Source organism: Manis pentadactyla, chromosome 3, assembly GCF_030020395.1.
Source record: "Manis pentadactyla isolate mManPen7 chromosome 3, mManPen7.hap1, whole genome shotgun sequence".
Taxonomy (NCBI): Eukaryota; Metazoa; Chordata; class Mammalia; order Pholidota; family Manidae; genus Manis; species Manis pentadactyla.
The window spans coordinates 43,644,850-43,659,729 of NC_080021.1; the positions used below are offsets into that span (position 1 = coordinate 43,644,850).

Here is a 14,880-nt window from a genome sequence, read left to right on the forward strand (position 1 = left end):
TGTAATGGGGTTTGTGGGGGGGACTTGGGGTAGGGGAGAGCCTAGTAAACATAAATAAAAATAAATTAATTTTAAAAAACCGTGGGAAAAAAATGAACAGTGCCTCTGACAATTGTGGAACACCATTAAATGCATCAAAATACTCAAGGAAATACCAGCGGAAGGGAGCAAAAAAAGGGACAGGAAAAAATATTCATAAACACAATAGCTGAAAAATTCCCAAACTGATGAAAAGCATTAATTAACACACCCATGAAATTCAACCTCCAAGCAGGATGAAAGCAAGAAGACCCACACTTAAATACATCCATAAAAAATGTTGAAAACCGAAAAATAAAATCTTGAAATCAGTAAGAGCAAAATGACTCATCATATACAAAGGAGTCCCAATAATGTTAACAATTTACTTCGCATCAGAAACAATGGGGGCCAAAAGACAACAGAATGACAAATTCAAAGTGTTGAAAGTAAAAACTGTCAACCAAGAATCTTACATCCAGTAAAGCTGTTTCAAAAATGATCATTAAATGAGGAAATTAAGACGGATGAAAGCCTAGAGAATTTTCTGCTAGCAGACCTGCATTTAAAAAAATAAATAAATGAAAGGAATTATTCAGGTTGAAAGCAAGTGAGAACAAACAGTAGTCTGGATCTCTAGCCTCACAAAAATAAAAAGAATTATAAAAGAATACTATAAATTACTGTATGTCAACAACTTATATTACTTAGATAAAATGAATAAATTCCTAGAAAGACACAAACAACTAAAACTAACTCAAGAAGAAATAGAAAATCGGAAATAGGTCTTTAACAAGAAAAGATACTGAATTAATAATTAACAATCTTCCCACAAAGAAAAGACCAGGAGTAGATGGTTTCAACAGTTACTCTAACAAAACTTTAAGAATTACTACCAATAACTGTTTCTTTGAAGCCAGAATTACACTGATACCAAATCAAAGACATCACCAAAAACAGAAACAAAAACCGGCAGACAAATATCACTTATGAATGCAGATGTAAAACTGCTCAACAAAAACTCGCCAACTGAATTCAATAACATCTAAAAAAAAAAACCTAGACACAATAACCAAGTGGGATTCATCCCAGGAACTCAAGGTTGATTTAACATCTGAAAATCTGTTAAAGTAATATACCCAATTCTTTGGCAAAAGAAAAGTCTTTTCAGATAATACTAACAATTGAATGACCTCATGGTAAAGAAGGAAGTTGAATTCCTACCTCACACCATGTACAAAAATTAACTCACAGGCTTAAATATAGAGCAAAAACACCAAAAGCACAAGTAACAAAAGAAAATTTAGATAAATATGCTAAATCAAAATTAAAGACTTCTCTACAGCAGATATTACCAACAAGAAAGTGAAAATACAACCCTTAGAATGTGAGGAAACATTAGCAAATCCCACATCTGATAAGGTACTTGTATCCAGAATACATGAAGAGCTTTTAAATTCAAAAATAAAAGTTCAAATAGCACAATTAAAAATTGGGCAAAGGATTTGAATATATATTTGTCCAAAGAAGATATACAAATGACTATTAAGGACATAGAAGGATGCTCAGTATCATCAGTCATTATGGAAATGCAAATCAAAACCACAGTGAGATACCCTTTCACACCTAACTGGATAGCTATAACCAAAAAGACAGATAACAAGTGTTAACAAGTATGTGTAAAAATTAGAAAACATTAGTGGAAATGTAAAATGGTGTAGTCACTTTGGGAAACAGTTTGGCAGTTCCTCAAAAAGTTAAACATGGAGTTATTATATGACCTCCATAGCAATTCCACTCCTTGGTATTTATTCAAGAGAAATGCAAACATATGTCCATACAAAAACTTATGCATGAATGATTATAGCAACATTGCTCATAATTACCAAAAGGTGGGAAAAAAAACAAATGTCCATCAATTGATGAATGTGTAAATAAAATGGGGCATATGCCTAAAATAGAATATAATTTGCAATAAAAATGAATTAAGTACTGATACATGCCTCAACATGGATGAACCTGGAAAACATTGTTGCATGTAGAAGCTAATTATAAAAGACCAAATAGCGTATTATTCCATTCATGTGAAATATTCAGAATAGGCAAATCTGTAAAGATAGAAAGCCAATTTAGTGGTTGCCTTGGGCTTAGAAGGGAGTTAGGGGAGGAACGAAGAATAACTGCTAATGAGTATGGGGTTTCTTTTGGGTGACAAAAATATTCCACAGTTGGACTGTGGTGGAGGTAGTACAATTCTATGAATATACTAAAAACCATTGAATGAAATATTTTAAATGGGAAAATATTATGGCATATAAATTATACTTCAATAAAGATTTTGCTTAAAAAGACCATCAAATTCTCTACTGGGTCTTTATCTTAACTTTTTCTATAAACTTTCTAGGGAAGGTCAACTAGTTTCTATAAACTAGTTCTTCTGACATAGGAAACTGTCCACGAATATATGAATAGTCCATAAGAAGTCCGTGAATAGTCCAAGACTAACTAATAGCTCACTGTTGACTGGTTATATGTGCCCCCGACATACTAATACTGTCTGATGAAGCTGAGCCAGGGTGCTGATAAGTTAAAGGTAGAACTCCATGCTGGATAACTCCTTGAATTAGAGGCCTCAAGTTCTGTAAAAATAATTAACTCAAATTGATTTAATGTGCAAATCTCTATCACCTATTTCATTTCTAAGAAATTCTGAACATTGAGGTCACCTGGAAGAGGTCATAATTTTTGTATCCTATTTACACGTATTTCAATTCTCTACAGAATGATACTAATATATACCAGATAGAAACTATTAAGTGATAGGGCTGACAAGTATCATGGACCAATAGCTATAGATTCTTCATTTAAAAAGTGACTGTGCAATCAGCTGTCTTTCAGAAAGATACAGAAGGAAGGAAAGGAAGAAGAAAAGAGTAGAAGAGTAAAAAAACTCATTAAGCCAATGGAATTGGAAATGATTATATCTTTCTTTTTATCACCCAAATTATAATATGAATCATGCATACTATAATGTTATGTCACATGACATTAGCTTTATAAATTACATAGCAAATTGACTTGAAAAGACAGAAAATACCTTCTGGGGGCGTCCCAATGCTGCTGCCAAGACCCAAAATAGCCATCTTGTGAATTCTTGGCTCTAGCATCATTGCAGATTCTTCGCCCCTTTCCCAGTGGGGTATTTTGACTGGCTCTAGGTGGACATTCTCCAGCCTGTCATCCTGCAGGTTTTGGTACATCATTTGGATGGCTTTTTCTAGGCTCTTAGAGCCACTCGGTCTGGGTCCAACAGTATCAACCAGAAGAGCCAGTCGCTCATAGGATCTGTTCTGGGCTTTACCATAAACAGCAAGGTTGATGATTGCTTTAGCAATATCTCCATAGCAGGCTATTTCTTCTTTTATTTCTTGAAAAGTCCTCTGACAGATGCCATCTCTACAAATAGCTTTCTCAGAGTTCAGAGATAAAAGGTGAACAACACCAACAAATGAGAAGAGAAGGAACTTCATGGTTTTCTTCCAGGTGGTTGTCTTCCTTAAGTAATCTATGTAAGTAAGAAATATGTTTTAGGGGTAAAGCGTCTCACAGCTATCTGCCCATAACCCAGGGGCTGCTTTTCAAGCAGGATTCCCCTTCCATTCTCAACTGCTGCCCAACTTCCACCACCAAATTTAACACCGTAATTCCCAAGAATGAAGAAGTAAAGAGGCAATGACTGGCTTTATTAATAAAGTAGCATTAATTAAAATCATAGAACCACATGTTACCTAGTAATCCAGTTTAAAATATGCTAAAAGATTAAAAGAAGAAAATAACTAGGAAAGAGAGGAAATGGTGGTAAGAGGAGTAGTAGCAGTGATAAGGCTAGGACAGTATTAGCTGTTGTCCTCCCTCTAAATAGAGTGTGATCCTAATGGGTTCCTTCCCCCTAATAACACTCATTCCTTTTTGCCTATTGAACTTGTCCTTGAGGCCCCTTCAGATGTCATCGTTTCTTGGTGCTTTCCCTAACCCTACCCCCTCCACATTTAATCCTTATAAGAACTCTATGAGATAGTTTATTATTATTATTATTATTATCTTCATTTTACAAATGAGGATCCTAGAGTAGGGACAGATTAAGTCACTTGCCAATGACACACAAAGCTTTCTAGCTCTAGATTCTATGCTCTAAACAATGAGTTCAAAGTGTGGTGCGTGGATGAGTGCCAGTCCACAATTGTTTTTCACTTGCCACATCAGATAAACATTGCAATTAAGAGTAAATATATCCAGTGCTGTGCAACACAGTACCCAATAATCTCATGTGGTTATTTCAATTTAAATTAAGTTGAATATCCAGTTTCTCAGTCATATTAGCCACATTTCATATGCTCAATAGCTGCACCTGGCTAGTGACTCTCATTTTGGACAGCATAGACAAAGCATTTCTATCATCAAAGCAAATTCTGTTGGATATCATGGTTTAGACAGACACCTTTCTAGGCAACTGACATAATAATTAAACATTTGTCAAATCTAATTATTAAAAACAATGGTTCTCTTTGTATGACTCTTTCATTTCATCTTTCTACTTCGCTGCTACTGAAGTTTGCAAAACTACTAGTCTCAACAAATTTGAAATTTAAAAGACTGGCCATTCACAAGAAATAATCTGAGGAGTCAGAAACTACTATATTAAAAGGATAAATTTCAAATTCAGGCAGCATATAGAGAAGAACAAAGGGGACCATGAAAAGCTAGAGAAGACATGACATCTCAAGGCAGCCAAGAAGGAATGGTACCCCTCTCAAAGGGACCAATGGAACTGCATCCTTAGGTCAGTCTCAAAAAACAGGGCCTGAGTCTATCATTTTGACATCTTTTGGCATATATGTCAATTGAATTAATAGATAAAACCCATTTTTACAATAACACATGTCTCTTGACACACTCAAGTTAATTTTGACAGTAAAAAATGATATAAATACTTTAAAACAGAAATTGATATCTTAACTACACTGTATCTTCAAATCCCACGAACATAATAAATGCTTATTTTTAAAAGTAGGTTCATTTAAAGACTAACCTACCTTTTAATGGGCCATTTTCCCCTTGAATATCATAGCAGTACTTACAAAGTTTACTGCAATAAAAGGCACAACACAAAATACATGAAAAATCACCTAGAACACTCGATGTCAAGTATACACTAAATATATGTTAGTTGATTTTAAACCTGGTTTTCCCTGGAACATAATCTAGAAATTACTGATGTAATTCTTGGCTAGAATGCATAATTATATATCTCTCCAACAGAGCACTACAAGAATCTTTTATTATTTTTATTTTTAGAAAGGTACATTAGCCCAACTAAGATGTTTTCATTAATAAATTATAGAAAATAGTAATTATTACTAACAGTCTATATTTGGAAATGAAACAAGATATTTTCTATATCACATTCCACTTTAAAAAAACTGTAAAATATAATATATAATTTAAAAACAGAGACTATAATCCAATACACAATTTGTACATTCCTAAGAAAAAACAGAGACAAGTAATGAAATACACAGAGAGAATAAGGCCAAATTAAGGCCAATAATCAAGGACAATTTGAAGAACTTCTCTCCTAATTCACAGGTTTAGGGTGACCATACATCAAAAAATTCATTCTAGACCTCAAGTCAATTCAAATGAGAAGGATGATCAAAAACACCAGTGTATTTTCATGAAAGGATAAAAAACCCTACTCCTACTCAGTATGAAAAGATACGGGCCAAATTAGAAATATTTTAGTGTATGAAATCAAGAAGACTTGGGATAACATGAGCACAGATGCATTCACTAAACCTTTTAATATCAGTACTAGAGGACAGCCCTAGTAGCTCAGAGCTAGTTTTAGGAAATTCAAAAATGCACACTTTTACACAGTGAGTGATAAACAAGTAAATAGCTTACCTAAGAAAGAAAGAGGATTGGATAAAATCATGAATGATGCAGTCATTGGAAGCTGAACTCTTTGAAATCTACCACAAAGCACTATCAAGTAAAGTTATGTATGGGATCCCCAGGAGGGTTTGTGCTCTGAAAGACTGTCAGCCTGCCCTAACATAGTAATTTCAGCCAGATAACGGTAAGCAAGCTACAGTAGTCTTTTTCTACCACCTGCAGTGGGAGAAAATAATTCCATGGTGATCAACAAGGACACATAGTATTAATCATGTCAAAAATTTCTTCTTTATTAAGTGTTAAATGGTGTTATATTTTAAGTCATCACCTCATCTCTCCATTATTTTAACAAAAATTTATTGAACACCTACTAAACACCAAAGATACAAATACCTAAGATAATAACCAACCACACCCTCAAAGAGCGGTGAAGTATAAAAGGGAAACAGAAGGTGAAAACCTATAACTGAGGTACTTATAAGGTCTGTGAGAACAGAGGAAAGGTAGGGATTTGGCAAACATGGCTTGAGTGGAGATTTGAAGGGTAAGCAGGAGTTTACTGATGGGCAGGTGAAGAAAGCTGGAACAGTACTGAAGAAAAAGCTACCCAACAGTGGAAACAACCCATGCAAAATATAGCGGCTTTACAAAACGGGCTATGGAGAAAACAGCAGGTACTTCAATGATAAATGGGGAAATGGTGGAAGATACTGCAGTAATAGGAAGGAATTATTCCCCAAGGTTTGATTGAAAAGGTCTATGTGAAGCTCCAACATATATGGCACTAAATGCTCTAGAGGGCTGTAACGGGGGCCCAGTGAAAGCTTCCCACCCCTCATGTACCCAGGGAAATTAAGGAAGGGAGGGAAGGCAGGAAGGAAGGAATGGAGGGAGGGAGGGAAGTTTATTTCTGACTCTCACTACTCCTGTCTCCTTGGAAAAGAGAATTCACCCAGATTCCACATCAGGACAAGGAAAGGACAGTTTCTCAAAATCCCCAGACAAGTCACTACTTACGACCTATCTGGTTATTCCTGAGAATTTTCACAGAAGGAAAAGCAATCCATGCTTACAAAAGACACATCAGTCAAGCAATTCATTTACAAAGACACTCAAGATTTTATTGTTTAAAATCCCTAAAATACAAATAAACTCAATTGACAAAAAAAAAAAAATCTTACGCTCCCTTGAGCAATTATAGGACACTTGACATGTCTAAACTTAAACTGCACAACATTTTTTTGAAATACTCTTTATTCTTATATACAAAAGGTTGAAGTCATTGTTCCTTTATTTGAATTCAAACTATGGAAATATTAAATGTTATACCCTTTAAAATCTTAAACAACTAATTTTAAAACCCATGCTGTTTCATGCCTTTAAATTCAGAAAGTTATATATTCAAAGAAACTTTGGAGCACTATTTGGAAAAGGCTTGCTTTTCATATATTGTCTTCATAATCCGTAGTTACAGATTATCTTTTTCACAAAAAGAGATAAAATTCTTTATAACATCATTTTCATTCTTTTCTACTTAAATCTGGAAGCCAACTAAAGCAAAACCAATTCTTTTCATACTGTGAACTATATTCTCTCTAACAATAGCTTTGTATTTTGAGGAAACAAAATCCTTTGCTACTATTTCTTAATATTTTTCCTAAAATATTATTGTTTGAAAATGGCTCAGGCTATGATAGAAGTGCCAAAATGAACAGGCTAAGTAAAGTGGAAAAGGACACGATGAAAAGAGAATGTGTTGAAAGACACGAGTAAGATTTACAGTATGGAAATTTTTGATTTTTTTACTGTGTCACTTTTTCTCCTAAAGACTGAATATACTGTTTACATAAAAGCTTAAGTGTTTCCCTTAAACCTTGCATTGCTGAACAGGATTCACTGATAAAAATTTAACTTAGTTCTCTGTCTAGAGCATGAAGCAATATGCACACTAGAAAAGCTAAATCCCAGCACAGACACTGGCACATTGCAGCTCACTCCTTCACTCCTGCTAACACTCCTGGATTTATAATAATTAGCCTGTCAACCATCTTAAGGAAGATTCTTACCTTTATTAAATTCACTGTTCAAACAGTACTGGGCTTCTATTTCCCTCAGCTTATACTCCAATTATTCATTCCCTCATTCAAGAAAGCCGATTGAGAAATTACTCTGTATAGGACCTGTGCAAGAATTTGGAGAAGACAAGCAAGATAAAAAAAATTAAGACACAGTTCCCACTGTTAGGAGTCACTGTTAATTACCTATTCAATAGTCAGCCCCCTTTTCCTTGCTAACCAAACCTCAATTTTGTCTGGAATGTCCAGCCCCATTAGTCTAAACCAGCTTTCTCAATATGGATGGTGCCACCCCTAGGAGGTGTTCTGAATACATGACAGAGGGAGCATTTTTGGTTGTCATAAGGGTGTGGAGCTCTAATAGTTATTAGTTGGTAGGGGCAGGGACACTAGACATGGGTGTATTAAGAATCCTCCTTTCCACACAGATTTCTTAAATATGAAAAACCTATTATCTCAGCCTTAAACCTAACTCTACTGTACATACAAATACATGTAAAAATAGTTTTTGTGTAGTTTTAATGAGTCTTGACTCTTCCAAAAAGCAGCCATGTGTTTCAGGGGAAGGCTATGCTGTGTCTTGCTGAGAACCAAACCAAGAGCTGGGCCTTGTTTCAGTGGAACACCAACGACTGCACTGCTCCCAGGGTTGGAAACACCATCACCACTCCCCAGGGACTGCCTACCTTTTTTGTAGTCACATTCACCAGGCAAGCATCAGGTCACTTCATTACAGGGTTTCGTGCTCATGCCTGGCAATGTACATCTTGAAGCACTTTATTATAAATTACTTTCCCTTAATTCCCCTTTATACTATAATTAGGATAGCACACTGATTAATTTGGAAATATACATGATCTATGCTGCTTAATTTGGGATAATAAAGCAGGCATTATAAATTATTTGCTTAAAAAAACAGAGAGAGGTATTGCATATCACAGAATGGGGAACTGGTGATTTAAGTGAATTCAACAATTATCTTCCTTACTCTTCCAGCCAACCACCCAGCCAGAGGAAGCCCTGTGACCCAGTTCTACTTAGAAACCCACACAGGAGCAGCTGACAAGGAAAGGGTCACAATTCTAGAGCTGCATCAGCTACTTTGTAACCAGGAGGAGCAAGTGCAAAAGAACTAGTCCTGACATCACTGAGCAGCTGAACCAATGCCAGCACCACCAACTTGTCTGTTATGTGAGAAAACTGAATTCCATTTGTTCTAGCCACTGTTAGTTGGATTTTCTGTTCCATACTGCTGTGAATACATTTCTAATTGCTACACAACTTCACTACTCAGGGGCTTCTTGGGGATCCGTAATTAAATATATTTCTTATACTAACTAACACCACAAGCAAGTTCTAGGATCTGGCATATGGTCTACCTGTATTCCCACATGCACCTAAATTCTAAATATCCAACACCAAACTCAGAATCCTCCCTTCTGAACCTGCTTTTCCGGTGTTTTCCACACTCTTGATAAGTTAGAATCTGTGGTATGTACTGGGTTCTGCCCTCTCCCTCCAAGTCCAGCCTCTAACTCCTCCTTCAAATTTGTTCTTGGCTAACTTGCCTCCTCTCCACCTTTATCATCACTTCTCTAGCTCAGAACCTCATTATCCTTCATTCAAAACACTTCCTCACACATCTCCCTGCCTTAAATCAGGTCCCTTCCCAATCAATCTTCTATATTGCCAGCAGATTTACCTTAAACCCAAATGGAATGACTCCTTGGCTTAAAACCCACCATTTACTGTTCAGTGTTATGGGTATGACTTTCTTCACAACCATCCCCTACTGTTCCCTCACCCTGACACTGCAGCCCTGACCAGCTTTTCACCAATCCTTGAAATTACAAAACACTCTTTATACCTCTCTGATAGTGCTCATGCTGTTCCTTCTGCCAAAATTGTTCTTGCATCCTTCCTCCATTTGCAGAAGTTGTGATCGTGAAGCAAGGTCTTAAACTCCTGGGCAGAACTCTTTGCTGCCGTTTCAGAGTGCACTGTGAGCTGCATGTGCTGGTGTCTGTCACCCTGCTAGACTATATAATAGCAATAATATTTTACCTTTATAATTTTTACCTTTTTAAAATTCATCAAGCATGTTCTCTGCAAAGAATAGGTTTTATTTGTTTTGTGTACTAAGCAAATAGCACAATACCTGTCAATAAATATTTATAGAATAAATGAAAAAATTCATCAAACAAGTAGTTTTATTTCACAACAGAAGTATACACTTATTCATCACTTTAATGATTACTTTTCCTGAATCAAGACATATAGCATACCTTCCATTAAATGAGTCAAGAAACCTAGGACTTGGTCCTGACTGCTCTTCTCTAGATGGATCACCTTGAACAATTTATTTGAAGTCTCTCTTTCTGTGTAAAATAAGGGATTCTGCTTTAGCTCTAACATTCTATTGTGGATTTTCCTAAATATTTAATATCAGCCTCACTGATTTATAATCCATGTTAGCAGGCGATTAAATTACCTTAAACTAAACTCTGAATTGGTTCATATATAAAAACCACTTCTCAATCTACCATTTTGTCTCCTCCCACTAGCCAACTAAAACTGAATCCACAAAGGTCATTAAGGATGTTTTTTTCCCTAAATCCAATGAAAAAATTTCATTTCCTAGCATACCTGACATCTGAAACATTTAGCAGTGTGGACAGCCTCTCCTTTTCTAAACAGTCTTTTACCTATATCTCTGCTCTCCTTCCCAATCATTTTTGTAAAGACCTTTTCTCCATCTATCCTTCAAAGTTTATCATTCCCCAGGGCTCTCTCCTTGACCCTCTTTTCCTTCTACCCATTCTAATTGGAAGGTCATTCACTTCAAGGCTTCATTTACTATCTATGGCATAGGCTCACCTATAACTTAGCAGGCTCTCTTAGTTTGGATGCCCACAGGCACCTCAACTCAATATATCCAAACCCTTCTCATGACTTTTTATCCACAGGCTGCCTTTCCCCCTCAATGCCCACTCTTGATGCCTGGCATTTCTACCACCCCTTCGTCTGGACCATTTGAGACATCTCACTCTCTTTTAAAGATGTCGACCACTTGAACACTAAGGGCAATCAAATTTAACTCCTAAAAGCCCTCAAACTCATCTTCCCCCTCTACATCTTCCTTTCCACCTTGGTTTCAGGCCATTTACCTTAACTTGAACGACCACCACAATCTCCTCAATGATCTCCTTGTCTTTAGTCTCCTCCTCTCCCATACATTCTCTTTGCTGCCATGGTTATTTTCTTCAAAATATTTATATTCACAATGTCTCTCCCACTAAACTGTGGACTCAATGTGGGCAAGGACTGTATAGGACCCATATTTGAGCCTCTAGGACCTAGTGTTGATCCGGCATTTAGTAGGTACTCAATGAACATAGGCAGAAAATACAGGAGGTGATGTTTGAATTCATTTTGGAAGACTTTTAATTGCCACCAGGATGAGAAGCAGTAAATGTACATTCCAAGCTTAAGAGTAGTTCTCTCTCTTTATAAATCAAAGAAAACTGCTGAATACATTTTGTGTGCTTAGTAAACATGTACTCTCTTAAGCTAAACCTTTTAGTATAAGCAGATTAATTTCCAAATACAGGACAAATTCTTCTTAAAAGCATTCATGTCCTCCTTGGCACCTAATTTACTGCTTTTCAAATAAGCATTCAGACTGTATTTTTTCATTTAAGTTTTCTAATATCTATTTTTCACATGATGGGGGACAGAAGGGCAAGAAAGAAAGGAAGGAAGAGAACCTTTGCTCCCACTGCACCTTCAATTCTATTTCCTATGTAAAAAAAATCCATAGAGTTAGAAATAATTTAATAAGAATTGGTGAAATCTGAATAAAGTCTGTAGATTGTACCAGTGACAGTTTCCTGGTTTTGATAAACTATAAATGTTACCATGGGGGGAAGCTGGGTGAAGGCAACAACAGGTTCTCTCTGTATTATTTTTGTGAGTCTGTACTTATTTAAAAATAAGAAGTTAAAAAGAAAAGAGAAGAAGTCCAACCTACCTCTTTCTTAAACTTCAAGCATTACTTTTTAATATCATAACTTACTTATACTTCTGGGGGAATAAAAAAAAAACAGGAGTCAACCAGAACTGGTCCTAATTGTTAGAATCAGACTCCAGGACAGGGAGAGGAATGTTCCAGGCCCACCTCTCCTATAATCTCGGATTAGGATTCACTTGTTCCCAATAGCTCCATGATCATTTTCCCTAAGAGCCAATGTTAAGGATGCTTCACTTCAAATGTCTCTGCCACCAAGCAGTCACTCTGAAGAAGACACGGGCATCGTGGACACAGGGAGGAGGAGTGAGGGCAGAGAGACGTACCCTAACAGCTGGACAAAGAAGCCAGTGCATGATTCTCCATTTTCTTCCCCACTGGTTCTGGAAGTTAGTAAAGTGACTGCAGGGCAACTGGTACTGACTGGCAGGCCCCTTCCCAGAGGGAATCCCAGGGGCTCTGGGCTGGGAGGTGTGGGGGCAACAGCCTGCTGGAAGCTCCACCAGTAGGTCTTCTCCTCCCACTGGCCACACTGAATCACTCATGGCCCCCCTCTAAAGATGTCAAGTGACCTCTCTCTTACCCCTCCTCATCCCATCAGCATGAAACAGTGGGCTGACACATTTTGTGTCCCTCACATTTTACTGTTTACCAGTGAGCAGTTTTGTGTTTGCCTTCTAAGAAAATGAACTGGGCTCACTTTACTAATCCTGTCTCTGGATTTCTTAGTCCCCCTCAAATTTCTTGAGTATATAAAATGATGAAGCCTAAATATCAACTGTTCAAAAGTAGTATCTCTGTTATACAGCCAAACATAAGTGACTTTTGACCTACATCATGATTGAGAAATAAATATGAAGTTCCCATACATGCTGCTTAAGTGAAACAATATGATGAAAATTATAGTAAATGAAATCAACCATGAACCCTAGGACAAATACTGTATCCTTGAATTGCAAAATATGTACTGAAATTCAAAGAGGATATGAGATAGCTCTTGGGCCTCTTTGTTAACCGAGGGTGCCACCAAGCTGACCATGTGGGCAGATGCCCTTGAGAACAGGGTTCTGTGGTCTGGGACTCTGCCACATGTGCACACACCCACAAGCAGCTGCCATATCAAGCACATACAGTCAATAAAGACACAAATAAATTGTCCAGAATGCAGTTTACACACTGAGGGGCCAAACACAAAGTGAGTAACCCTAGCAATTCTGAGGTCCTGAGATCTAAGAGAACTGGAAAATGGACAAAAGGAAATGGGACTCTAGCCTCATAAAGTCCTAGTTTTCTAGGACTTGGATCTCCAGTGTAAGAGTGAAGGAAGTACTTTATTTCTGCCAGTAAAACCAGTGAAGCATGTGTCTTTGTCCAGTGATATTAAAAAGCTATTAGAAAGTACAACAGCCTCTTCCAGAGGCAGGGGAGAGACTACAATCTTCCTTGAATCAGACAAAATGCAGAAGTCTTCCAGAGATTCAGCTGCAGAAAACTATAAAGCTAGAGATATATAGATTTAATTACCATTCACCAATACAGGAGTAGAGTAAGCTGACTGTACTAATGTGTTTTTATTGCTAAACAGCATGTTTCCTCCACGCATCTTCCCCTGAACTGGTTAATAACAAGTTCAAGAACACTCTGGTAGAGATATTAGTAATTTCCTTTGGAACATGCCTTTCAGTCTCCCTCATTTTAGCCAGGCTCCCCCATCCTATAAACACAAAAGCAGAAAGACTCTCAATGAATCTTCCTGCAAACACAATTCTTGTTATAGCCCAAGCCAGGGAGGCCTCTTCAGCAAGTCACTTACGGTAAAACCTGCTATTAAACCTGTCAAACAGACATATATGAAAATGCTGCTTCACTAAACAGCTGTTAAGTTTCATGAGGTTAAAAAGAAAATATCATCTAGCTATACAGTATTAACAGAGATTCACCATTCAGTTTTAAAATATGATATACCAGTGCACTTTTCCCCAAATCCTAACATTTGCTCTCTGCTGTTGAGGTAGAGCATGGACATAGGACAAGCATCATGATTGATTTTTCCAGCCTATGATGAAAAATCATAGTTACAATAGTATAGGAAGAACAGGAAGGACTCCACCTTAAGGCTAAATTTCATTTTAAAAACCAGGAAGTTAGGAAGTAAAATTCCTAATATTTTATGGTAATTAGCCAACAACTGACCCTATCTTAAGGCAGGGCAAGCGATTCTAAGTACAAGTCTCCTCTCTCCCTGTCCTACTCCAGATAGTAGGGAGTGGCTGCTGAGAGCTCTGATTTGGGCTTGCATGTTCCCATCACCTGGGTGACCCAGATGGGGCTGCAGCTGTCCCATCAGATCTTGCTCTTTAGTACCTGCCCCCAAACCTCCTTTCTTTACTTTAGGGAAGTTCTCAAAACATAATCTCCCTCCATCCAGTGTTATGCAGCTCCCCTAAATTCTGGGTGGTAAGGGTGTAGTTCCATTGCCCTGTAGATTAAGTGGACACCAGACACCAGGTGAACCTAGCTTCAGAAGTTGGAAACGGATCTGACCTATGCCAAGCAGGAGTTCAGTGGACTTTCTTTTCCTCCCTCTGTTCTTCCTTGCTCTCTATTGCTTGCATGGCTGCTGCCATTCACCACTACCCTTGCTTTCACAAATTCCTTCCTTACCTACACTCATCTGACCTTTTGGTGAATTCTTTCTTGATCAGAGTCAAGAACCCCCTCCCAGGTTAAGGTCTTACCTCGCTGGCAGGGAGCTCTCCCCGGATTGGATTGCCCGACAGCATTATGAGATGGCTGCCACACAGC

At 37.4% G+C, this 14,880-nt stretch overlaps 1 protein-coding gene across 2 annotated transcripts in view; it reads right to left on the reverse strand.

Annotated features, from left to right (window-relative positions):
- CPQ (carboxypeptidase Q) overlaps nt 1–14,880 on the reverse strand; it is a 925,692-nt gene that overhangs the window by 798,822 nt on the left and 111,990 nt on the right. For both annotated transcript variants that reach the window (XM_057497874.1, XM_036875582.2), the window contains exon 2: nt 3,116–3,583. In XM_057497874.1, coding sequence (XP_057353857.1) covers nt 3,116–3,548 — 433 coding nt within the window. In that variant the 5' untranslated portion in view covers nt 3,549–3,583. The remainder of the gene's footprint in view (nt 1–3,115; nt 3,584–14,880) is intronic.